Raw genomic sequence first — 27017 nt, 5'->3', positions numbered from 1 at the left:
TTGGCTAGTACTTCAATGTCTAATTGTCAGTTTATGTAAAACAGTTCACTGGAATGAGAGAGTATTCCCACAGGAGAAATTGGAAACATGTCTGCTACTGACCGGGCTATTTTCATTATATGCTTAATATACAAGCAAACAAGAATCAAGCTCTTTATTTTAACACAATAATGAAACATTTATTTTAACAAAACATCACACATTTGGATCACTGTAGTTGATGGCATCACCCCCTCTTCCCCACCCAAAAACACCATACATGACATTTGTGTAAGGAAGACGCAAATGATATTGAAAACTCACCAGAGAAAAGCACAGTGAAACCCTCAGTGTGTTAATAATGTGTCTATGCTACCTCATGATTGTCAGTGGAAACGTGTTATCAAATACAAACACATAATAACACAAAACACAAATGCAAAATGTGATATCCTGTCAGGAGAAGCACACTATGTGTACTTTGAGGATCATTTTCTCTTTTTCTCGTTTCTTCTCTTGAGGTGTTTCGTTTTTGAGAGTCAACTTTTTTTTCATAATATAAACAGTTTTCACAGATTTTAGTGCTCAGTCTAACATGGAACCAAGTAAACATTAACCTTATTCACACAGCTGTACAAATGCAGCACTCCCAGAATATATTCTGTTTTTAACTGCATACAAAACACAGGACACAACAGTATATGCTGCTTCCTTGAGAGATAATAATGTATGAAGGTTTCATTATAAACACGTTGCATTGGAAAATTTACACGAGTGGTTCCCAAACTGTTGGAAAGGCCCTCTATATGGATGTTCATTTTGAAAGATGTCTTCACCCAAATGAAAGAGCATGCTGCCAAAGCAACAGGTGATGGTATAAACCGGACCTTATAGAAATGTTAGACAATATGGAGCCTAAAAAAACTAGCAGAAAGCAAAGTCTGATATAAAAAAAAAGATGATAAGAGTGGACAAAATCTGGAAAAAAAACTAAGAAACGTAACTTTTTGAAAATCTTCACCCTGGACGAAGCTCCCATTTTCAGTGCCTTGGACGAAAGGTCAAAATGCATAGAAAAGGCTATGTTTATCAAAATACCTGTGTATGTATGGGTAGTGTAGAGTGAAACAATAAAAGCTGAACATTTTTCAAAAAATAAAGGCTGTTCCATCAAAGCTTAGAAAGAGCAACTACTTACTGCTGACCAGTCCACAGCATTGGACTTCTAAGCACTTAACCGGACAGGCAACACTGAAAGACTTGAGTATAATAAGAAATGGATTGGATTGCTGTCTGATGAAGAGTTATAATCAATCTCCAATTAAAGATATGATGTATGGTTAGAGGCTAAAATCACAATGCTAGTTATTGAACCTTTTTCACAGAAATCATTTTTAATTAAGCCTTGCTCCTTAATAGAAGATGTTCATTATTGTCATTAGTAACATATCCATTTACCTTCTATGTCAAAATGAATTGATAGCTTAGCTTCAGTGTTTTAGTTGTGGCTTTGTAGGCATGATGGTATTGATTAAACCCTTTTTTTGGTGTTTTTTCTTTTAAAATGAGTCGGCTGAATAGCTTAAAACGTTCAATCAACTCATGGAGTTAGCATGAAATAGCTGGCTAGCAGCAGCTGCTAGTGAAGTTATTTTTTCAGACAAAAACCAAATTCAGCAAAAGTGTAGGAAAATAAATTGTTTAAACTGTGATATGTGAATCTACCACTGCAAGCGTTCCCTTCAAATTAACTATAAAAAAACAGAAGGATTAATAAGGAATTGTTTAAAGAACAAAAGTGCGCTCTGATGCTAGCAAGGCTAACGATATTCAGGTTAATGTCAAAATTTACTGAGAAGAAAACCTGTAGCTCTGGCTCATTGACATGTCAGTCAAATAAAGTATGAAGTTGTATTCTTAGCTCACTGAAGACGTAAAGTTGTATTTTTAATGAGAAATTTCAGGTATTTATTTAATAAAATGCAATCAGTCTATAATTTGGCTGGGAAGTAGGTGATAGAAAAGGTTTGGGAACCACAGATTTACAGATGAAATTTAGATGAATAATTTTTTAATTCTACTTTTTTAAAGTATTTCACCATTAGTAAGGTGTCCTACTGAGCACCACAGTATCCTGGTAACTGAACGAATACAGAAAAACAGACGTGGCTATAAAGTCACTACGCTCCAAAGGGAATGATAGTGGAGGCTGTTTTATCGCCCCATTTCCTCTTAACGCAGGATATAAATTTCACCAAGCTTGACAAAACCTGTGAAAGATGGCATAACTAATACTGAGTCTGTCCAGATGTAAAGTGGGAATGTCACTGTAAAGTCTAAACATAGCAGAGGAGTAGAGCTGGAAGGAGAAATCTAAACAAACATTAGTCAAACTCACTCAAGGTTCCCCCACTGGAGAACTTAAGCTACAAGGGAAGGAAGTGATGCAGCTTCAGCAAATACTTTAGGAGAAACACCTTCCAAATCATACTCAAATAAATCCAAATCAGGGGGGGGAAACATGCAGAAATGCAGTTAAAATAAACGTGTACTTCACATGCACATGTTCTACACCGTATTGGCCATTATCAATCTTGCTTTGGCTTTTTGCTGTCTGCTGAGAGGTGAGGTAGAGAAACGAGGGAACAGCAGATCTGCTGTTAGCTGACTTACGCTTAAGATGGCGTATGGCATTTGCATCTGTGAGTGTTGCTTGGCTTTATGAGAGGTAGAGGATCTCTGAGCCTCACACGGGAAACTAAGCCCTGAGCCTGCTAATGCACCGGAGTGTGTATCTGTGGGTATTGTGTGTGTGTGTGTGTGTGTGTGTTGGGTTGTATCTAGGGAGAAAGTATATGTCAAACAGTAAGTGCATCTGTACAAATATATATATATTGTGTTTACATGTGCTTTAAAAAATGTCCAGGGTGTCCTTTATGCTTCTCCATAGGCTGAGGCCTTGTCTTTTAACAAGTCCAAACACAAGTGACAGCTCCAGCTTCCTGTAAAGAGAGGAGAGAAGGAAAGGTTGAAATCTTTTCCATATATAGACTTTGCCTGTAGCAGCTTTCAAACATATAATATAATAATATAGCACCACTGATGTACACTAAAAGCTGTCAGAGTGGCTTTCGGCTGCGGTACCTTCAGGAGGCTGGGTCATCGGTGGCTTCAGGCAATACATGTGGTATCCTCTGTCACAGTCATCGCAGAACAGCAGCTGGTCCTGCATGAACACACAGTCACTGTCATTATTTTATACAATACATTATAAAACAGGGGCTTGCTGGTTGCACATTGCATATAAAATTAAAATCTTAATTAATCTTTACAGACTTTCAAATTTTTTTTGCGTACTTGGCTCCATATAATTCTATATCTACACACAGATAATTTAATATGTATTATTTCTCTGATAGGCTGCACACAAGCTGGTGAAAGGTCATTCCACAGCTTCACAGCCAATTCAAAGTGAGAGCCGACATTTCTGGAGACACAAAGGTTGACACAAGGTTTTCCTCTGTGATACATACATCATTTTCCGAGGTGCCACAGAGGCTGCAGGACTTGCACTCGATGCACTGCCACTGGTATGTCCTGACGGCCTGCATCATGTTCTCAGTGAACTGCAGACATGTCGGATGACCTGTGTCGGGACGATGAGACAAAGACAAAGGGAAGCAGGGGCAGGAGAAGTGGATTGCCGAAAAAAAGTTTACAAACTGTTTTGGAGTGATTTTAAAGTGGATCTGTTAAACTGATTTCTAGCTTTATATTCTTATTCTCTTATTTTGTGACTCACCTAGCAGCTTTGCCCGGTTACAGTTACGTGTTTTGAATTAATTTTAACACTGGCCATCTGTCTGGTGATTGTGAAGGCCAGTGAGTTCATTGTCATGTTCAAACAAACTCCGATCACTGATTAGCAATTTGTGACAGCACATTATCCTTCTGGATCAGTAGATGGGTACACTGTGGTCTTAAAAGCATGAACATGTTTGGCAATAAGATAGCAACTGTACTAAGGGGACCAAAGTATCCCATCTGAATGTCCAAGCAGAATTCAACTCATCAGACCAGGCAGCGTTTCTTTCAATGGTTCCGTTTTCCAATTTTGGTAAAGTCATGTAAATTCTACCCTAACTCTCCTGTTCTTAGCTGACAGAAGTAACAGCTGGTGTGGTCTTCTGCTGTTGTAATCTGTCTGTTTCATGGTTTGATGCTTTGTGTGATGGCTAGGACGGCTGTGTGGGAAAATCCCAGTGGATCAGCACTTTCTGAAATACCCACCATGCACCGTGTTTGGCACCAGCAAACATGGCGCATTCAAGGTCACTTTAATCCCCTGTCTTCCTGAACTTTAGCTGGTTGTTTGTCTACGTTAACGGAGTGGCTGTAGAGCAAGTCATCCACTAATTGGAGGGTTTTTGGTTTGATTCCCGGCTGCTCCAGTCTGCATGCCAAATTGGACAAAATAATGAACCCAGAGTTGCTCTCCGAAGCATCCAACAGAGTATGAATGTTAGATTTCTGCTCTGTGTAGCACATTGACCAATGTCTGCTGTGTGTAAATGTGCTATATACATAAAATGACTTGGCTAACATTGTGAAATATTTCCTCTAATGTGATCTAGTTCACACACAAAAAAAGGATTTGACTCTTCACCCAGATGGCTGCGTGTTTCTCTGTCTTTGTCTTCTATGACAGTGTTGACAGTGTATACAGCAAGTGATTATATGACATGAAAACAAAACACATGCAGTCATGTGTGCACAGTTAAACACAGCCGAGACATATTTTATCCTCTTCTGGTAAAACTACAACCATGACAACACAAAAAGAAATATGTAAAGTGGTCCTCTTGTTGCCTGCCTTAATAACATTGTTTTTGTAGCCTGCCCACATCATCACAGTTATGAGAGGACAATCATAAGTACACTGGTGTCAATGGGGTATCAATGAGCCATATGCAAGGGTGAACTGACATATATCTGGACTGGGAAAGAAGCCCAAAACACTGATCGCACTGATCCCTCTAAGCCTCATGGGTAAAATAACAAGGAATGTGACCTGTGTAGATATTTGAGTTGCTGCCGTCCTCACAAATTACTCTAAGGAATTGCAGTTGAGAAGAAATCCGCTGAGACACTTTTAACAGACATCCTGTTGGCTTAAATGGATAATGGAGTGGTGACTGGCTCTTACCTCGCTGCTCACTGTCCTCTTTAGCTAGTGGAGTGACTTGAGAGTCCAAGTGCCTCCCTCCCCCATGTCACGTGTTCATTTTACCATGGAAAAGTCATGTTTTTAATTCCTTAGTCCGTAGTCCACAGCGCTATCAACGTTTTTGGTCCAGATTTAAGTGGCATGTAGCAAAGATGTATAGTTTGTTATATTGATTATCTGATGCAAGCAAAGTCAAATGTAAGGACATTTTTATTTATTTATTTTTTTGTTTATGAAAAATGGAAAATGGCTCAACTGTTGAAAAATCCATGAGGATGGTAAAAAAATATATATATTAGTGTGTCCATGAGAAACAAATTCCCAAGCAGAAGCATATGTGAATATATATCCTGCATCCTTTCCAAGACACTTTCCAGAAATGTCTTCACTGTGGTTTTCTGCAGTCCATTATGTGCCTCATGAGTCTTTCATTGTTCCCTCAATTAAAACTTTAATGGCAGAAGGCTCAGCTAGTCAAGTTGTCCCATTATTAGCTGTCAGCAACTACATCACTGTCTGAGAACGAAATATCTTCCAGCTCTGCATCTTCAAAGCCATGAAACGTGGAGGCCTCGCTGTCTGACGCGCTGCCGAACAATTCTTCGAAAGTGCTCCGCTTCCTCCCATCCTTCTTCGCTCCTCCTCTTCCAGCTACCATGAAAACATCAGCATCAGAGCAACACAGACAAGGCCACACAGTCTCCCAGTTGTTCTAGCACACTCTACCGTAGTAAGACAACATCTTGCTTGCTGAAATGATTCAACCAAAGGTTTTTTGCTGAGATATCCAGCAGATGCCGTTTTCGGCTAGTGTGGGAAACAAAACGGGGGGGAAAAAAGGGGAAAAATGCAGCCACATGTGCCAAAGGATAATGCATGAAAACTGAGCAACAAAAGAGTGAAAGCATGTTGTCTAAAGGCAGAGGTCTTTACTGATGAACGAGGCTGACATGGAGAAGCATGCAGGATGGAAGCAAGCGGCGGATTCTGCAAATTCATATGATTCTTTCCTGTGGTTGGCTCTCAGTTCTTATGATCTGAAAGGCTCATTGACAACCCCATTGAAGAGACACTTGAAAGCTTTTATTGCACACCAAAAGCATCTAAATCTACATTATCACCTGAAGGTACAGATTTGTTTGAATTTTTGGGGAACTTGTTCTGAAATATAGAAGGACTACATTAAACTGGGTAACAACATGTACCTCCCCTCATCTCCCTCCTAAATATATGTGTGTAATTTATTCCTTTATATTTGATGCAAACTTTTAAACTGCATCACATCTGTGGCCGATAGAGAAACACAATTTAAATCCGTGTGGCAAAGATTAACATCGCAAGAAAGCGAGAGATACACATGAACAAGATCGTGGACAAAAAGGAAGTAAAGAGAAACAAAAATGAGATGTGTAGTAAGACTTAAAGTAAAGTATGAGTCTAGCAGACAACACATTTCTGAAAAATCTCCACTGTCATTCTTACCTGCAAAGAGAGATCAATGAAGTGATTGATACAACTCACACACAGCTAGAGGGCAGTTAGCTTAGCTTAGCATAAAAATGTAGAACGGGCAGGAGCGGTGGGGTTACAGGCTCTTTCATGAGGTAACAACATCTTACCAGCACACCTAAAGTTCACATTTTGTTTTGTTTTTTTAATCTGTTTAAAAACCAAAAAGGAGATTTTGTTACCTCTGAAGCAAACGAGGCTAACTGTTCCTTTTAAATTGGACTAAGCTAACCTAAGTGTACCGTGTTCTCATGAAAGTTTCTGTAACTTGTTAGCGTTTTTATGAGATGGAGGTGTTAGCCCAATGCCTAGCCCCAAACACAAAGGGTCATGTGCTGTTTTTGCCATGCCTTGCCAGGGTTAAACCCTCCCAACAATATAGCTTCAAGTGCTCAAGCCTACCCTCCACGGCAAGGTAACAGCACATGGGCAGCCTAAGCTTATGGAGAGGGGGGCAGGCTTAAGACCACCAGGTGGAGGACAGTAATGGCAAAGCTGGAACAGATGGGACTTTCAGGGGGTGAAGCAAGTGCTCATCACCCACCAGGGACACTATGTAATAGATACATAAAACCTAACCTTATGCATGGTATCAAATCTCATACTTCAGTATTTACGCTTAACTAATAAAAAAAAAATAGTTTCCACTTGAGGAATTTTATTGTCTTTCCACTTAAGTCAGTGGGAACAAAGTTGGAAAACAACTAGGAAAGCCAGTTAAACTCCAGTTACTGAGCTGTTGTTATCACATACGTACAGAGTTTTCTTACAGTTGTGTACATTCGTTAGAAACTTTATTAGCAGGCACACAAATCTGGCTGTGAGCACAGTAGCCATTCCCACAAGTTGCTGAAACCTTCAGGTTACAAAACACAAGCCAACTGGAAGAAAGTTGGCTTAAAGGAACGATGGTCGTAAAAGGAATAATGTGGGTTGTTTCAGGCAGAGGATGAACTAAGAGATGGCATAAAGGCCCAGTGTATGATAACAATTTTCATTCTGAAATACGAATGATACAAAGCTACTTTAGTACAGACAATGAATAAAAATATACAGCTGGAAATGAGCACAAATGGTCCCCATTAACTTAGTGTTAAGCTTAGATGGTGCAAACTGTATATGAACAGACACATGAGTTGTATCAATACTTTCATGTCACTCTTGGCAGAAAAGTGAATGGGCACATACGCCTTCTTGCTGTCCTACTGAAATCACTAATATGGCATTCACTTTTTTCTACTAAGTCTACTGGAGGGATTATATAACTATTGCTCCACTTGTAGTATCAATTAGTGCTTAGGCAAATACAAAATCTCAGGTTTTCACATAAACCATCTATGACCAGTAAGTGAGGACTCACCAGAACGTCCGCAGTCAGAGCAGGACACCAGCTCCTCTGCTTGTCCTGTTTTCCTGTTGGAGTCCTGGTCTCCCAGGCAGAAGTCACAGTAGTCGTTGGGGATAACAGCACCATCAGGGCCCTTTTGAGCTGTTAGCAGGAGAAATAAGGGGAATGGTCCACGAGCTTCCATTCAGTCTGAGCTTTCGTAAGTAAGTGCAAGTTTTTGTGACCTGGAAATATCCCGTTAATCAGTATGATTAAATACCAGCCAGCAACTTACGTTTATGGTTCTCTGAACTCTGAGGAGAAGACGGAGCCATCTCTGGTTCCTTCTCCTCTTCTCCCTCCTCCTCTGCCAGGTGAGTGTGTGTGTAATGGTAGCTCAGGCCAGGCCGGTTCTTGTAGCGCTTTCCACACACTACAGATTTTTTTTTTAGATCACAGGAAAGTTAAAACCATGAAAACTGCACACTGTCAGGTGAAAACATCAGTGTATGACACTGGTCTAAGTTAGTTGCTGTGAACACCTAGAGAGTCAGTGGGAGACGGTAAGGCAGAACCTCTATCTGCGAAATAACTACAACTATTTGTTGCTAAGAAAATGTTTCCTAAGGTAAATAAGTGGAACTATAGCAAAGTTAAAAGAAAGACAAAGACTTAAAAGAAAAATCATCTCATTTATTTATATTTCTATATATACATAGAGGTATTTTATAAGCAAGTTTATTGAAACTTTTAACGCTGACCTAGACTTGTTATGATTATTTTCATGTTCATTTAGGATTTTTTACATGGGTACACTGGCCTTGTAGCCATTATAGACGTTTCTCATTACACAGCTCTCTGGTGCATTATTGATCCAGCTATTTCAGCCTTAACAACAATTAACCAATCAATTCTATTTTCAAATATATAGAAATAAATCAAACCAGTGCAAACACTTATCTAAGAATCGCACACAGCTATAGAGAAACCTATTAAGCATGCACCCCTTAGATGAGCTGGTGTTTAAGCATCAGTTGGCGCATGCTTTGCAACAAGCAAGCATTGAGGCATTAGGTTTACTGTTAGCATCATGCAGTGCTTGCACAGGGATGCCTAGACTACCTTAAAGCAATTAAAGCATTGCACATATTCAGAGCATTAGCATTCAGTCAGTCAAGGACGCCAAATGCCCACTAGCAAAAAGGCCATTCATAAAGACAGCTCAAGAAGCTCCTAGAAAGACAAGATGGAGACAGGTTGAGATACCTTCTTCAGCCTTTTTTGAGTTATACTTTTGTTTGTATCTATCTGGAACAGAGAAGACACAAAAGCAAACAATATCGGAAAGACAGAACAAGACACAAAAATGAGGATGAAATTCATCTGTCTGAGGCTCAGTCAGCATCTCTAGCCACAATTCCCGCGGCAATCCATTACTGAGGAATTCTGTCCAAGTACGAAAGTGGCATGCTGGTCAGGTCTGGATTAACAGCAAACTCTTTCTTCATGCTGCAGAGGACTGCTCTTAGCAACAGAGAGAGGGCTTTAAAATATATATATATATATATATATTGATACACGTGGTTTTTCTCTTAACAGCCAGATCTCAGGAGAACACAGTATCTCTGCTCTGAGAAAACACAGTGACTGTAATCGCACCGATCGCAGGATGGTACATGTACAAAGAATGAAGTTTTCTTTGCCCTTACTGTCACAGACATAAGGTTTATCCTGGTCCTCGATGTTAACGGGTTCTGCCCTTCTGCGGCTCGAGCCTCGGTTCTGAAAGGATACACAAGACACTCGTGATCATCCATTTATTTCCTCCAACACAAGTTAAAAAAAAAGCTTACTGTATCCTATAATGCTGGTAAAGTATTCTGCTTTCAGGTTGATGGTGGTGTTGAGTCTTAACTTATTTGGATTTTGTACTAATGTGACAATTTTTCTGTATTGTATTCTGTATTGCATTACAATTCAAAACACACACCGTCATATATAAATCCTGTTTATGCTTTCGACACTCACTTTGCCTCTGTTTCTGTTCTTTCTCTTCGGAGTATCGAGTTCAAAGTCTTCATCGTCATGGAAGCCATCCCCATTTTCCTCTGCCTCAAGTACTCTCTGCAGAGCGCAAACGCAAACAGAAAGACAGGGGTTAGACAGAGGTAGCATTAGGTCTCAGGAAGCTGGAAATATATAGATGCAGACATATTTACAATTCTCCTGGTTAATGTTTGATTTAATTGTCAGGGGGTTTTCATTGTCATTTGTTGCAGGAAGACATCAAATCTACCTGGTCAATTTTCAGGGAAAGTTGGTGGAGAAACAAAACTTGAGATGCTGCTGTGATTTATTGAAAAAAAAAAAATATTCGGGCATTGGCCAAATAAGATGTCAAATGAGACGCATACATGAAGTTAAAGGGACCCCTGCTGGTGACATATACTAATCTTCCTTATCTTATTAACCATACCTGTATTTCTAGCAATGTCTCGTCTTCCTTACTGAGGTTGTTTTTTTTCTCCAGCAGGTTGTCCCCCCTTAGTAGGGCCTCCAGGGCTGTGGCCTCCCCCGGTGCCCCCTCACGCTTTGGAGCCAGTTCTGCTTCTGAAGAGAGAAGGCGAAGGAGGGAATGACAAAAAGGAAACAAAGACCACTTGAGGTGGCATGTGTATGTGTCTGTGTATAGCAAGGCAAGTGTGCATCAACCTGTGTGTTTTAATCCCACTTTTTCATCCCGGCATTTCGTACTAAAGTGGCTAAAAGCTGTTAACCTGTGGTCAGGCAGAAAGGAGCACTTGGGGTGTAAGGCTGCTATAAGTAAAGCTCTTATGTGAATGCATCCTTTCACACTGCACCTCGTGCTTCTCGACACTTACAAGTACAACTGTACAGTATAAATCTCCTGACAGAACCACAGTGATGCTCAAATCTATCTGTAAAAAATGTAAAAACATTTTTTATTGCAGTATGCTAGATTAAGCTACTAAACTGAAAGCATATATTCCACCATAAGAAGTCGCCTGTGAGCCATGCAGCTCATGTCGGCCTGTGCTCTCCAGGCTGCCGCTGGTAAGATAAAATCATATAATGATGATATTAAAGAAAAATAGAGTGACGGCATTTAAAAGTAAATATATCTTCCTATAAATACAGAGGAAGAAGAAAGAAGAAAGAAGAAAGAAGCTCTGTGGTTACTTACACGTGTATTTAGTTACATTTTGCCTAAATGCCTCAAAGTCATTCGTTAACAGGTCGTCTAGTCCATTTATTTTATTTATCGTTTTATTATGTGAGGTGCAGTTGTGGTAATTTAGCACAGATGGTAGGTGACAGAGTTTAATGATTATCATCGGGGTGGACGAGGTTTTATGAGGAAGGAGGGAGCTTTGGGAATAATGAAAAGCAGGCTACCAGATCCAACATCAATAAAAGATAAGACAAGCGTGCTATGGGAAGGAAATTAGCCAAATACATATATTTTTAAAAAACACTCACTGCTTTTAAGCCTGTAATATTTCTCATATATCTCATTCTTCTTTATTTCTCCCCCTATCTAATCTCCTTCATCGTTCCTGCTTTTGCTCTGTTCATTTCCACAGAGACGAACTTGCTGCAGCAGCCCTGCCTCTTTGTCCTCTCCTTTCATCTCTAATACCAGGATGAGAGCCGAATGAAACTAAGGCTATGATAAGAAAAGCAGGGAGCGAGCACAGCTGCTGAGGATGTAAGACACTTATTGAATACAGAGCTTCTGTACCTCTGCGTCTTCCCTCCTCCTCTTCCTCCTCCTCTCATTTGTCTTTTTGTATGCTATGACTTTGTGCTTGCACTGCCTCTGTGTTCTCTTCATTCAACCACCGCTCTGCCTCCCCTCCCCAGCACATACACGTTGTCCTTTACTTTGGTCTCTTTTGACAACCTCCTTCCTGTACATGAAACCCACTTTCCTCCTCTAGATTGTCCTTCATTCGTGTCTTTACCTTCTTTTTTGGGGCTAAAGAACACATTGCCTCATTTAATACATGCATGCACAAGTTGCCTGGATTTAAATTCTTAGGTGTGCATCAATAATTTCACATGTAAAGTCCAGTTTACTCATCTTCAGCCTGTGAAAGCAGTTGCACAACACCTTTTTTCCCTCTGGAGGATCAAAATAGGTGACAGAAAGAGGTTTTTGGATGTTTGAAAGAAGTGGGCCCGATGGAAGATGCTGCTGAGTTGCTTTGTGAGATTTTGATAGTGACTTCACAGTCAGGATATCTTGGCTTCTGCTGCTCCTACACAGATCTCATGTGTTTTGTTTTAACCTGCTATATAGAAGACTAGTTGAGAGGACAGAAAAATGGTTCCTGAAACCCTAACATGAGCTGGGACGTGAAAAAGGAAAAGCGAAACTCTACAAGAACAAGGAATTCATATGTGGCATGGCTTCTGTGTATTCACAGAGACAAACCTCTCTGCTCAGGAAGCATTAAATAAACATAAAGCATTTTGCAAAAGCCCACGAGGGGAGAATTCACATTCTTCTGTTTTGTTATGATAGACATCTGGTCCAAACTACACAATAGGATATCTCAAAAACAAAAGACAAGAATTCTGCACTTCTACTCTCGGCGTCCGAATGTTTTGCATGCCTCTTTAACTACAGTGTTACCTTCTCTAATTTCTTCTGTTTTTATGCAAGCTTGTTGGTTGATGAGTTGGTTAGCTGTAGCTTTTGTTTTTTTTGTTTTTTTCTTGTTGTTTTTTTTCCTCATCAGAAGGACTCTCTGTCCTCATCTTGAAAGCAAAGCAAGTCATTCTTAGCGGAAAGCTCCAGAGTATTAGATTGCATCTGGAAGACAGCGAGAGGGGAAACAATAGAGTAGAAAAGCAGAAACAAAGACTTGCCTTCATTCCCCTCCTTCACAGGTTCCTGGGGGCATTCCTTTGCTAAAATCCCAACCCACCCGTTATAACACACATTCTGTATGCATGCATGGATGCACACACTCATAAGAGAGAACACACTTCCACCTCATAGGACTCACTTACATTGTTATGCCTCATGGACAAATGATTATAGAGGCCCAGTTAGGGTGCTTCTGTGGTGCAACGGGGAGCAAGAGTCGTGTGTGTGTGTCGGGGGGGTATTTGTGTGCCTATGCATATGTGCGCCTATAGCCACAGAACAGAGAGAGAGGCGGCATTGATTCCAGGGAGAAAATGAACCTGGAGACCTGGTAGGAGAGACGAGCTAACCCGAGCCAGATGGCCAGACAGCAAGCGTGCGCAATAGCTACATGCAGATACCCAGCAGCACAGAGGCCACAAATAAAACAGATGTATTTATGTGACGGCATGAATAAATAAAATAAAATGCATTAAAGTAGGCTCCGTTGCGTAACTGTGGGTCTTGACTTTCACTGCATGGCTGTGCTGTTTGTCTCACCTAGTCGAAGCTCACACAGGCGGAGCTGGGGATCCAGGGGAGGGTGGAGTCGCCTCTTCTTTCTCCAGCAACGAGCGGGGTAGGTATACATCTGTCCTGCTGCCTGGCCTGGAAACACATACACACACACACATATGTATCCATATATATGTACACACAGAGAGTCACACAGGCACACAGGAAGAATTTTAACAACCACTGGCAAGCATACCATTTTAACAAACCTTGCATTGAGCTCTGCAACACACAAACACAGTAATGCACACAGAGACCTGGTCTTTCCTGACACTTAATATGTTGCAATATGATTTCAGTAGTGCTCAGGCACTACCCCATATATTCAGAGGGGTCCAGCTCTTGTGATCAAATTCTAGAGACTATGTATCACTCGCAAGCTAAAATTGCAGCTCTTTGAAGATTTTTAATGACATTTATCTGAGAAGTACCAAAAGATACACCAGTATGCTAATGTTGAGAAGATGCAGTTTTACTTTTTTCCAGTCAAATGCTGTTTGCTCTCAAACCCTAATCGTATTCCACCAATAGCCACGTAGGAGGGAGAGATGAAAAACAGGGGTTTTAAGTCTGCATGAGCGGTGAATGAAAATCAAGAGATGGAGGGGGAGGGATAAACCTAGAATAAATGCATATAATGTGACTTAGGTCTGCCACAAAGTATAGGGTGTGGCCTGAAGGGCTTTGCATACAAGATGGAGAGCAGGCTATTTGTGTCCAGCTCCCAGTAAATAGCAGATTGTTCCCTTTGGCTTTACAGAAGAACCAGATGTGCATAATGCATTCTAACTGCTTAAGGATAAATCAGCGAACAGTAACTCGGGGAATATACAAAAGATGAGCTGGCAGACTTTTTTTTACTGATGGAGGAAATCCATTAATTCATATTTATCAGTGTTTTCTGATATATGTTTATTAACTTTCCTGCAGGGAGTTGGGCAAGAAGATTGATACCACTCTCATGCCTGTGCAGTGAAGATGAAGCTCCAGCATGAGGCTGTTCATCTTATCTTAGCGTAAAAACTGGAAGGCAAAAGCTAATAGCTAGCCCAGCTCTAAATTCACCTACCAGAACTTGTAAAGCTCGCAAATTAACATGCTATATTTCACAGTCATTTCCTGGAGTCTGCACTGGTTTCCTGGCAGGCTCATTTCAATATTCCCTGAGGAGTGATTGTTTCTGGCCAAAAAATTAATCCAGCAGTAATTCAGACTTTTGACTTTTGTTAGCAGATATACTGTATCGGTGAGTGAGTTGTAGACTGACTGTTTGTATATTCATAGTCAAGTCAAGGGAGCTGTTCTTCCTTCTTTTCTTAAATCTGAGAAAGTAACTTCTTTCTGGCCAAAATCATAATTCAGATCCCAAAAGCAAACAAATAATGTGGTTCTTTTTAAAGTCTTTTTTTTTAGTTTAAGTTCTTTCAGCTCCAAAAAGAGTTACTGTAGCTTTATTGGCCAAAAAAAGGTTTATTATAAACATAGTGTGCCATGTCACACAAAGCATAAACTACACTCACAAGATTTGATGAAGTTCAGTTAGTTGATATGTAATATCTCCTAGACACCGATGATACAGGATTTTTAAGACGAATACTGATGCTGATATTTAGTGATTTAAAAATCCAATAATCTGATATGTTGGTCGATATTTTTTTTTCTTTCAGACACACAAAACAAGAACAGATTTCTTTAACATTTGTTAGGGAAATGTGACTCTGCCCAGTCTGCTGAGAGCCTGATAGGGATGTTGCAGAGCGCCCTCTGGACAAACTATGCAAAATAAAAGCCGTTTCTCCTGTCTGTTCACTTTTTGAAGTATTCATTTATCAGATGGTAAAAATGTCAGTACTGATAGATCAGACCAAGGCTAATATCAGCCGAAAATATTGGCTCATTGATAAATTGGTTGGGCTCTAATATCTGCCAACTTGTAGCTATAGAGGTATAACCATAGCCCAGGTACTTTATTCAAGATATTTTTTTAGTTGATTTATTTTAGTAAGAGGAAGACATGCACCAAATGGCCTGGGGCGGTTTCAAATCTGGGCTGCTGCGTTAGCCTCATGGCATATGGGTTATTTGTTTAACCCAGTGAGTTAAATGGTGCACCTACTCAAGAATGATTTTTATTTTTTTTATGAACACATTCATGAATAGAGCCTGATCAGGTCTTTACATATGACATATTTAGTGAGTAAAAAAATCCACACTAGTGGCAGTACAGATTAGAAGTTTACATTTTTACTACTGTTTGCATTAAGTGCTGCAGCCAGTAGCTGTAGCCTTATGTTGAATTTTTAAACGAGAGTGACATCAATCATCTCCCTGAAGCAAAAAAAAAATGCAGATATCTCCAAATGCAGACTTAATGAATGAATAACTTTTGCTACATTTTTCAACCTTTGCGGTGTTTCTCACCTGGCTGACGTTGGTGTTTTTCCATCCAGATGTAACAGTTGTTCTGTGCCACACCGGTTTGTGAGTCCAAGAAAGGCATGCGCACGCTGCGCTCTGCACAGAGTCGGGCATTGTAGTTCCTACAGTGTTCGATGGCCTCCTTGTAGAACTGGTCGCCAAGCCTGTCCACAGAGAAACACGAAGAACATGTTAGGAAAACAGGCACACACAGCTTTGATTCCAGTGTAATCCATCAGGTTTGTTAGCATTAACTTCTACATCAACTGCCCCATTCATTCAACACCTGAATTAAATGCATTATATGTGGCTACTGAGTCACTCACAACAACTGTTTATATCTTATTAACTAAATGCTAACATTTGTGGATCGTTAACGCCACTAGTATAAATTGGATATCAGCTGGGTGTTAGTATAATACAAAAATTTGTTCTGGCTTTACGGCATAAAGGCAGCTGAACTGAAAGTGATTGGCATTAGAACAGTGAGGACAAATATAACAGGAAATGATTAGGAGATGAAATGTTTCATGCTGTCAAATTTGTAGATGACTAAGTGTGCCACAATGAAGTCCACACAACAGATGTGCTATAAACAGATGTGCATCGACTGATAAGAGGATACAAATCAGGTTGTGAACCATCAATAACCTACACAGTCCCAGTCTCACAGCAGGATTTCTGCAGCTAAGATCATTAGAGTCAGAGAGAACAAACCAAGATTTATTTGCTTCCCTTAATGATTAAGTCTTTCTTAAATGAGACACATGTAAAAGAGACTTTTCTGTTTAGCATGAAATCCCTGATCATTTAATCCAATGCAGCATAATTAGTGTCAAGGAGGTTGTTTTCCATAATGCCACAAGGACTTTCTGTTGCTAGGCTGGAACATATCGAAAGCAGCAGAACAGCGTCAGTTTTTCTGTTTATTTACATATCATAGTCTATCTGGCTGCCTATCACCCGTCTCTCTGACTGGCCAAGCTAAGACGGGCGGTCTGTGGATACTGCGCACAGATATGTAAAGAATGCCAAGCTGGACAAAGACCAGCTCTCTGGTCACACTGAATCTCACAAAGATGTGCAGTGTTTGGAGATGGAGGGTGCAGAGGGTGAAGGAAGGAGGGATGGATAGTGGGAAGGGAGAAGGGTAAGAAGTGGAGTGACTAGCAGTGGAGCGTGAACCAGGTAGTGCACGCATAAGATGAAGGAAAAGAGGGGGTGAGTGTCACATAAGAAGTAAGAAGGGGGTGCCTACTTTGCAAGAGCAAAGAGGACATAAATAGGAATAGGAAGAGAGAAAACTGAACAATCGGACATGTGTAGAACAAATGGCAGCTGCATGTTTTTCATATTTGTTAAATGTGAACCTCAGCTTTGGCTATACTGGTGCATATGGACAAGGATGTTTTCCTTGTTTTACTCCCCACATGTTGCATCTGCAGGGAGAACAAAGGCTCGTCTAAACCCAGAACCCTCTTTACTGGGTTTGACCACACGTCACAGTGTAGAAGGAATCATGCAAATCTGTACCTTTAATTGCTTGGTGACCTTTTTGGCTCTCAAAATTTGGTCCAACAATTAGCTTTAGAGGGTATAGTTTTGTAGAATGTAAATGCAGTAACAGAAATGGCTTTTTATGGGAGGCAAAAAGTCCTAGTGGAAAACATATCACATGTCTGGAAACATACAAAGGACTGTTGTGTCCTATATCTGGATGCACAGCACTGCCTGACACACGCACTTCGGGTAAATCATCACATTTAACTCTAGTTATTCGTGTTATTAAGGAATGATAATTGCAGAAATGCCACTGAAATCCCATCAAAGCTCAGTGTCTTGTCTGTGAATTGTAAAATGGCCTGTATTTGTATAGCGCTTTACTAGTCCCTAAGGACCCCAAACCGCTTTACACATCCAGTCATCCACCCATTCACACACACATTCACACACTGGTGATGGCAAGCTACATTGTAGCCACAGCCACCCTGGGGCGCACTGACAGAGAATGAATTGTTATCAAAAGTATATTTAATCTAATCCACAGTGCTACAAAAATGACTTTGGATTAATGTCAGAGAGAAGCAACTCCTTTCAGAAACAGGCAGCCAGCAGAAACTCCAAGATTGCTACCAGGCAATAAACAGTCCAACAAGTGATCCCCATAAGTCCACAAATATAAGTCAATCTGCTGTTAGTATAGATTTCTCTAACTCAAATCTGCTGGTGACTGTGGACTGGAATTCGTTTATATCAGGAATAATTCTCTTCATGTTGACTAAGGTTTTTGTGCAGAGACCTCCAGAAATGAGGGATGCAGCTGGTGCTTTTTGTGACACGTGTTTTTACAGTATGAGACCAGCAGTCACAGTGATCCACTCAAATCCAAATCTCCAGAAGAGACTTCCTGTCACATAACTCATGTTCCCAGAGGTAAAGTGTTATCTCTGCTGTCACTATCAGTTGGCTAGATTGAATTGTGTGTGTGTGTGTGTGTGTGTGTGTGTGTGTGTGTGTGTGTGTGTGTGTGTGTGTGTGTGTGTGTGTGTGTGTACCTACGGGTATTTCTCCTCATCCTTCCTCCCTCATTTTTTTCCCTCCCCCGTGTCATCCCATATTGCCTGTACGTTTCTGTCCCGTTTCCGACAACAAAGCGTCTGCATAACCTCCCCGGGCGGCTTCATAAACTCTTACGTAAGTGAGTGTTCGTGCACAGCTCGTTTGCCTGCTGTGCATTTGTCTGTGTGTTGTATTCATTACGTGAGAGTAAATAGTGTATGAGGATGCCTCCGAGACTTCTGTCTGCGGCTTGCGTGTCCTGAGACATTCCTACCCAAACTTGATTTGACTATCCTCAATTGCTCTGTGCTCCAACCGTGAGTTAACTGTATGGCTGAGTGCAGTGATGGAGCTTATGTAAGGCGAGTTTTGCATGTCAGGGAACGCATTCCTCTTGGACACCAGCTTCCTGGATACTGATGGAATCTGCAGTTGTTAAGTGTGTTTTTGTGTCTGTGTGCACCACTACGACTGTTTCAGCTCATTCCATGCTGGCACAAAAGAGCTGTGTATACAACAGTCAGTATAGGTTTCATTGGTCTTGGATCACTATTTCATTCTATACCTATAGGCGCAGGTAGGTCTATCGGTAAAAGCTTACAGAGGTAAAGAACATTTCAATCCCATCCTTTGTTCTGTGTTTGGACATCAGGGGCTATTGCCCTCACAGGTACCCATTAATGATGTATCACAGTTAAAGGGAGACATCATTGAACAGTTGAGGGGCTAATTTCATTTGCATTCAGCTCAAGGCGAGCAAACAGGGTCTCACACGCACACATGCTAGAGAAGGAAGTCCAAAAAGGGCTAATGAACGTTATGAATATTTAATGTGGTACTCAGTCCTTAGCCAAGGGGAGTGGAGGCTCCATTAATCAGCCTTTGTGTTTGGATATCTGCTGTCATTTCTCTTCATCAGTCTTACTCGTATCTGTCACTTTCTCTTCCTCCTCGGTGAATTGAATATTTAGCCACTGAAAGAACTCATCAACAGCAAAATAAATCACTGTCATCCGTCTCTTCGCATTTGTGTTAATCTCTCAAGACTCTCTGTTTTCTTGCTGTTTTGATCCCATCTCAGTTTGCTATAATGTGCTACTGTGTCTCACAGCCGATTATTTGCTTTGTTTTTAATAGTCTTTGCATTTTTAACACAAAAAGAAAAAAAAATTGGCCCCCAAAATTTAGACCTGTGTTCTCAAATGTGAACATTTAACACTTTCGTTCCCATGTGTGATAAACTGCCTTTACTTATTATCCAAACCTGTTGACTTGAAAAAATAAATTCTATTCTATTTTATTTATATGGTGCCAATTCACAACAATAATCACCTCAAGGCGCTTTATATTGTAAGGTAAAGACCCTACAATATTAGAAAGAACCCTCAACAATCACACGACCACCTATGAGGAAGCATTTGGTGACAGCGAGAAGGAAAAACTCCCTTTTAACAGGAAGAAACTCATGGCCCAGGGATGGGCAAGCATCTGCCGCGACCACTTGGTGGTGAGGGGAAAGAGAAGACAGCAGAGAGACAGGACAAAAGACACACTATGAGAAACAGAGCAAGAGTTTAATAATAACTAATGATTAAATGCAGTAGTGGTATATAAACACACAGAGAGTGAAAACAGATAAGCGAAGAAGACGTGCTCAGTGCATCATGGGAAACCCCCAACAGCCTAGGCCTATGCCCCTGCAGCATAACTACGGGATGGTTCGGGGTCATCTGATTCAACTTTAAGCTTAATTGTTAAGTTGCATTAATTTAACAAGGGTGAGTTATACTGGCTTGTAAAAGTTAAAAGCACTTTAGTGCTTAGTTTAACAATTTTTCGCGATAAATAAACTCACAAAACGACATTATGAATGGTCACATAAAATAAGAAAAGTGTCATGTGCCATAGACTGACAGTCTGTCCAGGGTGTACCCCACCTCTTGCCCTATGACAGCTGGGATAGGCCCCCTTCCCGCAATTCTGTTTTGGACAGGTGGAAGAAAATGGATGGTAAAATTAATGGGCTGATTTTCTTCTGAACACAAATATGAGAAATTATTACATCTGCTAACATGCAAAAATGCTTTTTGTAGGTGAACTCCAGCAAGCACCGACTAATATAGTTCCAATTCTTAACCACAAAATGAGACCCTAATTACAGCACATTAAACTGTCTGAGCCTGCTTTTGGACGGAGCGTTTGTGTGTCTGGGGGCAGGCATGTTTGCAGGTGTGAATGCATAGCAGATTAAACTGTTGCTCTTTCACTACAGTTATTTGGAATTTTGAGATGTAGGCAGCTCTTTATCACACTAGTTTATAAACTGGGCGGATATCAGTCATCAAGGCCATCAAGGCCAGGTTTTTAGTACACACTATATGGACAAAAGTATTGGGCTACACCTTTTAATCTTTGATTTCTGGCATTTTCAGTCCAGTTGCCACAGGTATAAAATCACACACCTATCCACAAACATTACTGAAAGAATAAAGAGTTTACTGAATCTGAGCGTGGTGCTGTAGTAGCATGTAACATTGCAAAGTGGAAGTGTTAAGGAACACAGCAACTCAACCACAGCATGAAGTGGCAGACCATGTAAAGCAGGGGTCGGCAACCCTGGGCACGCCTGCCACAGCTGACACGCCAAGGGTTAACTGATGGCACAAGCTGGACTGGCCATCAGGCATTTGCCCGGTATGCAAGATGTAACGGTAATGGTATAAACAATGAAAGGTGGTGGATTGGCCAGATGCTGGCCCGTGTGTAAAAATAACTCAGTTGTTTGGTGGTGGCTATGGCGCAGCTCCCAGAGGCCAGCAAGTGGATGAGGGGAAAGGGGAGGCAGGTCTGAGTGTCAGGTGAACTGAACTTTGGGTAAGAAGTTATGACCTGCAGTCTATCTGGGTCAGATATACACCAAGTTTAGGTGGAGTTTATTTTCGTTGTGCTGACTTTACAGTCAGTTACTATAACTCGTACTGTGTGCTAGCTAGCATGACGGAGTTTCTATACAGCTGGGTGGGTGCTATGATGTTACTGATAGTGAACTTTATTTTATTCATAAGGTTAGTTAGTAGAGTTGCCAACCGTCCTGTAAAAAACAGAATCGTCACATATTCAGAGAAAATATTACGCATTTCGTATTGAGCTGAAAAGGAACACAGTTTGTCCTGGACTTCAGCTAGAATGAAAGAAAAGACACAAAGCTGGAGTTATTCTGTGTCTTTTCAGCAGCACGTTTAAGCTTGATCAGCTGTTGTTAGAATTGATTCAATATTAATTTCTAGTATCAGCTGATGTTTGTTGGAGCCACAGCCGTAAAGCTTCTGGTCATGATATCGGTTTGGATATGTGGTGAGAGGGAAACATGAAGATGAAACCAGGAGATGTCCTTACTGAATCATCAGAGCTGGACAGGTGATGGAGAAACAGGTTTACCTTTTAGGTGACATGAATGAGTTGAAGGGAAGTTATGAACTGTTTCTGAGAGACAAATAACACCAGGATCCTTTTCTATTTAGCTGACAGCTGGTAACTGTGCAGGGGCGGGTCTAGAAAAGTTTTGCCAGGGCTCCAGGTAGGGCATAAACAGGGAAAGTGGGGCACAAAGAAATATTTTTCTTTCTTATTCTCATTTAAAGTGTCTGGCTTTTATTAAATAATTATCTGAATCTTACAACCAAAGTTTTTATCTGACGTAAAATGTATAGAAATCATACATATACCAACAATACTGGAATCCACAGCTGTGCGTGTTCATGGAGCTTGCATTTTCACCTGCTGGACATCACTACCTGACAAGTTTAGCTGTCTTTAGAAAATTACAGAGGCCTTATTGACAGTATTTGGCTCTACATATCTGTGTGAGCAGATTTTCTCTCACACGAAGAGTGTCCTCAGGGTAGCCGTCTGAATGCTGGACACTCGGGGACCTGTGCCTCTGAGTGGGAGAGGATAGATCACATTAACATGTGTGTCTCTGTATTAACAGAGATACACATGTTATTTTTCTTATCATTGTTGTGAGGAGACCATAAATAGCATTTGCATTTTCTGTTTTACAGTTCATTTGAATTCTTGTTATGGATAAAAAAAAGTGTCTTTTTTTTGTTTCAAAATAGCTGATAACTATTTGCTGATAGCTGCAAACATCTGCGAACAAATATAATTCTATAAAGTTTTTCTATATAGTCTGTAACTGTTAATATAGAGCGTTATTAAATTTATTGCTAATGCAATCATATGGCACGTTGACTTCTGAGGAGATTTTAGATGGCATTCATCATCAGAAAGGTTGCCGACCCCTGATGTAATGTTACAGAGCGAGGTCATCGACTGATGAGGCTCATAAGTTACCAACAATCTGCTCACTCAGTAAATTCAGAGTTTCAGACCTTATCTGACATTAACATCATCACAAAGACTGTGCACTGGTAGCTTCACGGCAGGCTTTCCATGGTCAAGCAGGTGTCGTGTACAGGTGACCCAATACTGTTATTCACATATAGGAGTATAAGCGGTTCATCAATACAGACCATGGCATGCAATTTTTGTTTTTATTGTTGTTTTTTGTTAATTATAGTTTAAATGAGCAGCTTCTGTACTGTATTGGAGCAGTATATTCACTGATTGGTAATTAAATGATGACTTATGTCATGGACTATAACAGTATGGCATGTTTTCTGAAATATTTTTTCCACCTCGCAGTACAGTACAGTTGTGGCATTTGCAGTTCAATAGATAAAAGTCTTGAGTTACAGGAAAACTGAACAATCCTGCAAAAGAGACTGTGTCAAATACTTTGGAGGTGGAGCCCTGAAACATGCAGAACTGTTTAAATGTTGTGTGCCTGGACGCAAGTCAGAGGTAATGGAAAGCTGTATGGGCAACGCTTTCACAATACAGTAATTAGGATGATCTCTGTAACATTACACAGATGCATCTTTCTAATAGACTGTGCTGGACAGTACAACATATACACAGCATCTCGAAGGAAAGTTAATAGCATTAGGGAATGCTGGAGGTTAACCACATATTGAGCAAAAGATGGTCAGAGGAGATCTAATCCAGTATAGGAGTATGTAGGAGCCCTAGGGGGATGTGTGAAGCGGGGCAACAGCATGTGGGTACTGATCGGCTTCTTTGTGTGGCACTTTGTAGGTCGAGCAGTGTGAAGCATAGAGAAGGGAGACGGAGGAGGAGGGGCCAAGGAGGCAGAATGGGAGGGAAAGGGGGTGGCGGGGTACAGGGTGGGGATTCGATATGTCCTGGGGCACACGTGTTCCCTTTCAAATCCTGTCACACTCATTTTTCTCCCAAACACACAAATGACCGTACACACGAGCACATTCATGCACACACACACACACACACACACACTCTTGCCTGTACGCAAACAGACACACAAAGGGAGTAAAAGGGAAAGGTGCAAAGTGCAGTCTGAGGTGGAGGGAAGAAGGAGAGAGGCAGGGCAAACAGCTGAAGAGGAAAGGGTGTCGCAGAAGGGGGGAAACCCTGAATTAGATGCTCTTGCTGTTGTTTTGCTGAGGGATGGGTGGAGGACCAGAGACGCCAGAAGTCAGGAGAGGTGAAGGAGTGGAAGGTGTAGACATGGCTTGACCCATACGTCATTTCAACTCAGCATGAGCATTACTGGAGGAAATGTGGAGGATAAAATGTTTGTCCAACATAAAAGATTCTATTTTGTATTGTAAAGGATACCACATGCTTATCTCTCAGCTCTCCAAAGTCTCACATATACCCATAGAGAGAGAAAAATGTTTCCATGTGCAGAACATGGAAAAAAAGAAAAAGCATTGATCACTGCTTGGAGGTTTCCATTTAAAACAATGTTCCTGTCCATTTAATTGTCTGTGCCTGGAAACCATTCTATTCCCATTCCCTGAGCTCGGATAGACAAAGGCCAGGGTTCAACCCAGCGCTCAGAGTGTAGTATAAATGTATGCAGCAGGACTAAATGCAGCCAGACAGACACCCCTCCACCCACCTCCATCACTCACTCACGCTCCCTCTCACAAGAACTGGGGGAGGGGCGCACGTCTACGCAAACATGCAAAAAAAAAAAAAAACCCCACAATAAAAATCCACGACCCCAAACACACTGACAACCCTACATCTCTCTTACATTTCCTCTAATCTCAGTTCAAGTTCTCTCAATCCTTGTGCAAACACAACCAATCCACATCCCACCTGAGCTCTTTGGTTTTTATTTACAAATCCAACTCTAATGAAAGAAGGTAACAGGCGCGATATGCACATCTCTGCATATGAATCGCAGCGCTTATTTGAATACTTCTCATGTCGGCTTCTCATTATCCCACCCGGCCTCCCAGGATTCAATTACCAAAAGTCTTTTTGAAAATGAGAATTTGAGTCAGTCGAGGAAAATATGCACTGCTAAACATGAGCGAGCGAGTCCACAAAGCCAGACATATTTACTGCCATGTTCCTTATGGTTATAATTCATCTGTCAGAGCTGGGCACTGACAAGAGAGCAGGCTAGATTATTACCACGTCCTCACTGAGCGCGCATTATTAACATGCCACATCCTGAGTACGACTCAGAAGTAAGGCCTTTTGTTTCAAACACAGTAGACTCTGTCTAAAACGTAGACCGCGACTTTACTTCCCAAGGTTGTAACTCACATGTTACTTGATATTGGGTCTTACATTCCAACACATTACACTTCACATACACTTTTCATTACAGTTGCCTCTCATATTTTGCTCTGAGCTTATACTAGTATGTCTGTTGTGGTAGGTGGGGTCCTGTGTCCATATGCATATCGCTTTCCCTTTTTTGCAGATATTAGATTGGTGGGGGGTGTCTATCTGAGAAAGCCCTGCTGCATGCAAAGGGCAGATGGGACTCCCTCCCTCCCTCTGCCCCAGCATCAGCCTGTCTTTTTTTTTTTTTTTTTTTTTTTTTACGTGTACCTCCGTTAACAGATGGACCCAGCGAAACACTGAAATACTGGGACGCTCTCTAATCTGCTGCTCTACATGCACACAAAAGCAAACACATATACCTTCATTCCCTACAGCCTAATCTGTTTCGGTACAACACAGAAGCATTAAGTCCCCCCCCCTCCTCCACACAGTAACCATGTATGACATGTTTCTGGTTGTCAACAACAACAAAAACAACAACAATAAAGAGCTCTACAAAATAAGAGCATCATTTCAGAATCTATTTTAAGGGACCCGCAGCAGCATTCCGTTCAAATTAATAAAACACTTGCCTCTTGCACAAGAAACTGTCAAACACTGCGCATTCCACATGACCAGTGGTAAACATCTGCCGTCAGCCAGCAGCAGGGGCGGGGGGGACATGCATTCTGTGATATAATGAAAGTTGGTTTTATCCCCTAAATCTTTACTCTACTTAGGATCACATCCCATTAACCTTTTTTTTTAAACCCATGCTCATATACGTATTTTTCTACAAATGCATTTTCAAACCGCCAAGATCGGCTTTAAGCAGTTTATTCCTCCACGCACACAAATTAAAGTTAATGTAATAACCTGCTGTGCGTGAGCTTGTCAGGCTCAGACAAGCACGAGTCGCGCAGTGGGAGCTTTGTGTCAGTACTTGCATTATATTAACTACACAAATATCCCCGACAAGGAGCGCAGGCAAACTTCTGACAGACGGGTTTTTTTTTTTAATTCTATTTATTTTTAAAAGTGGAATGTCCGCAACTTTATGCATAAATGAAACTGAATGTAGTCATTTGCGCGCGGACTGGTGATGTTTTCCGTTCGCACACCGTGCATAAGTGCATGCTTTTATATTCGTATTGTACAATACAGCAACTAGGCAACGGTACCTGAAGATACGGAGACTGCCCAAGTATATACTAAAGGTGTTAAATGTTAGACTTATTTAAAAGCGCGTGCAATCCCCATACAGTCATAATAGCTCGTTGCATTCATCTTACACGATGCAGTAATTTCGTTAAAATAATAATAACAAAAAAGAAATGTACTTACGATTTCAAAGGATTATGAATGACAGTCGCCATCTTCCTGTAGGACTATAACGTAATATTCCAAATCTCGGTGTAGTTTGGGACCCTTATGAAAAAAAGAAAAAAGAAGAAAAAAACAGCCAATGCGGTCCTGTGCGCTGTGCTCCCTGCCAATACAACACCAGCATCAGGACTTTAGGCGTGGCTTCAGATAAATCTGTCAAAATGAATGGCCCAGACCCCAATTGTAATAACGCCATGAAATTAACTTAATTTAGCCTTATCAGTGAAAAACACAACATGAATGCTATGTAGCATGGGATACTATTACAGTCTCACTTGTAATGTTGTTTTTTGTTTTTGTTTATTTTGGGGGAGGCGGGGGGGGGGGGGGATGGGTTTGAGGTTTTAACGGCTGGAAAATAAATCCAACGACATATCAAACATTAATTGTTTTTTTTTGTAATTTAAAGTCAGTGCCGCTTTAAATTATATAGTGTTAAGGGCGTATATATGTCGAACAGTCACTTTATTTTGTATTTCAATATCCAACTT

General features: G+C 40.9%; 1 protein-coding gene across 5 annotated transcripts; it reads right to left on the bottom strand.

Annotated features, from left to right (window-relative positions):
• Positions 1-514: 514 nt before the first annotated feature.
• dpf3 (D4, zinc and double PHD fingers, family 3) lies at positions 515-26710 on the bottom strand. 5 transcript variants are annotated; one of them, XM_040017463.1, is made up of 12 exons: positions 26485-26703; positions 15916-16076; positions 13480-13587; positions 10519-10652; positions 10071-10166; positions 9752-9824; positions 9309-9350; positions 8338-8475; positions 8076-8204; positions 3513-3625; positions 3124-3205; positions 515-2981 (listed from the first exon to the last, which is right to left on the bottom strand). In XM_040017463.1, the coding sequence occupies exons 1-12, from the start codon at positions 26514-26516 to the stop codon at positions 2914-2916; spliced, it is 1176 nt and encodes a 391-aa protein (XP_039873397.1). In that variant the 5' UTR covers positions 26517-26703; the 3' UTR covers positions 515-2913. The 5 variants fall into 5 exon arrangements, 4 of the variants coding, with proteins under 4 accessions (XP_039873397.1, XP_039873398.1, XP_039873399.1 ...); XM_040017464.1 differs by lacking the exon at positions 9309-9350 and having other exon boundaries at positions 26485-26701; XR_005694022.1 differs by lacking the exons at positions 515-2981; positions 3124-3205 and adding an exon at positions 5186-5857 and having other exon boundaries at positions 3514-3625; positions 26485-26710.
• Between the last annotated feature and the right edge of the window lie 307 nt (positions 26711-27017).

This window comes from Simochromis diagramma, unplaced genomic scaffold (genome assembly GCF_900408965.1).
Source record: "Simochromis diagramma unplaced genomic scaffold, fSimDia1.1 OVJJ01000802.1, whole genome shotgun sequence".
Lineage (NCBI taxonomy): Eukaryota > Metazoa > Chordata > Actinopteri > Cichliformes > Cichlidae > Simochromis > Simochromis diagramma.
Note: the sequence above shows the minus strand (reverse complement) of the source record. Positions and strands in the feature narration are given on the sequence as shown.

Bases quoted from the DNA above. Each gene is read 5' to 3' on its own strand.
- dpf3 (XM_040017463.1), bottom strand. From the start codon at position 26,516: ATGGCGACTGTCATTCATAATCCTTTGAAATC. The intron at 10,653-13,479 runs GTGAGACAAACA...TTCTCTCTTCAG, and splicing joins CCTGTGTGAGCTTCGACTAG to AAGCAGAACTGGCTCCAAAG. The intron at 3,626-8,075 runs GTGAGTCCTCAC...GTCCCGACACAG, and splicing joins CTCTGACTGCGGACGTTCTG to GTCATCCGACATGTCTGCAG.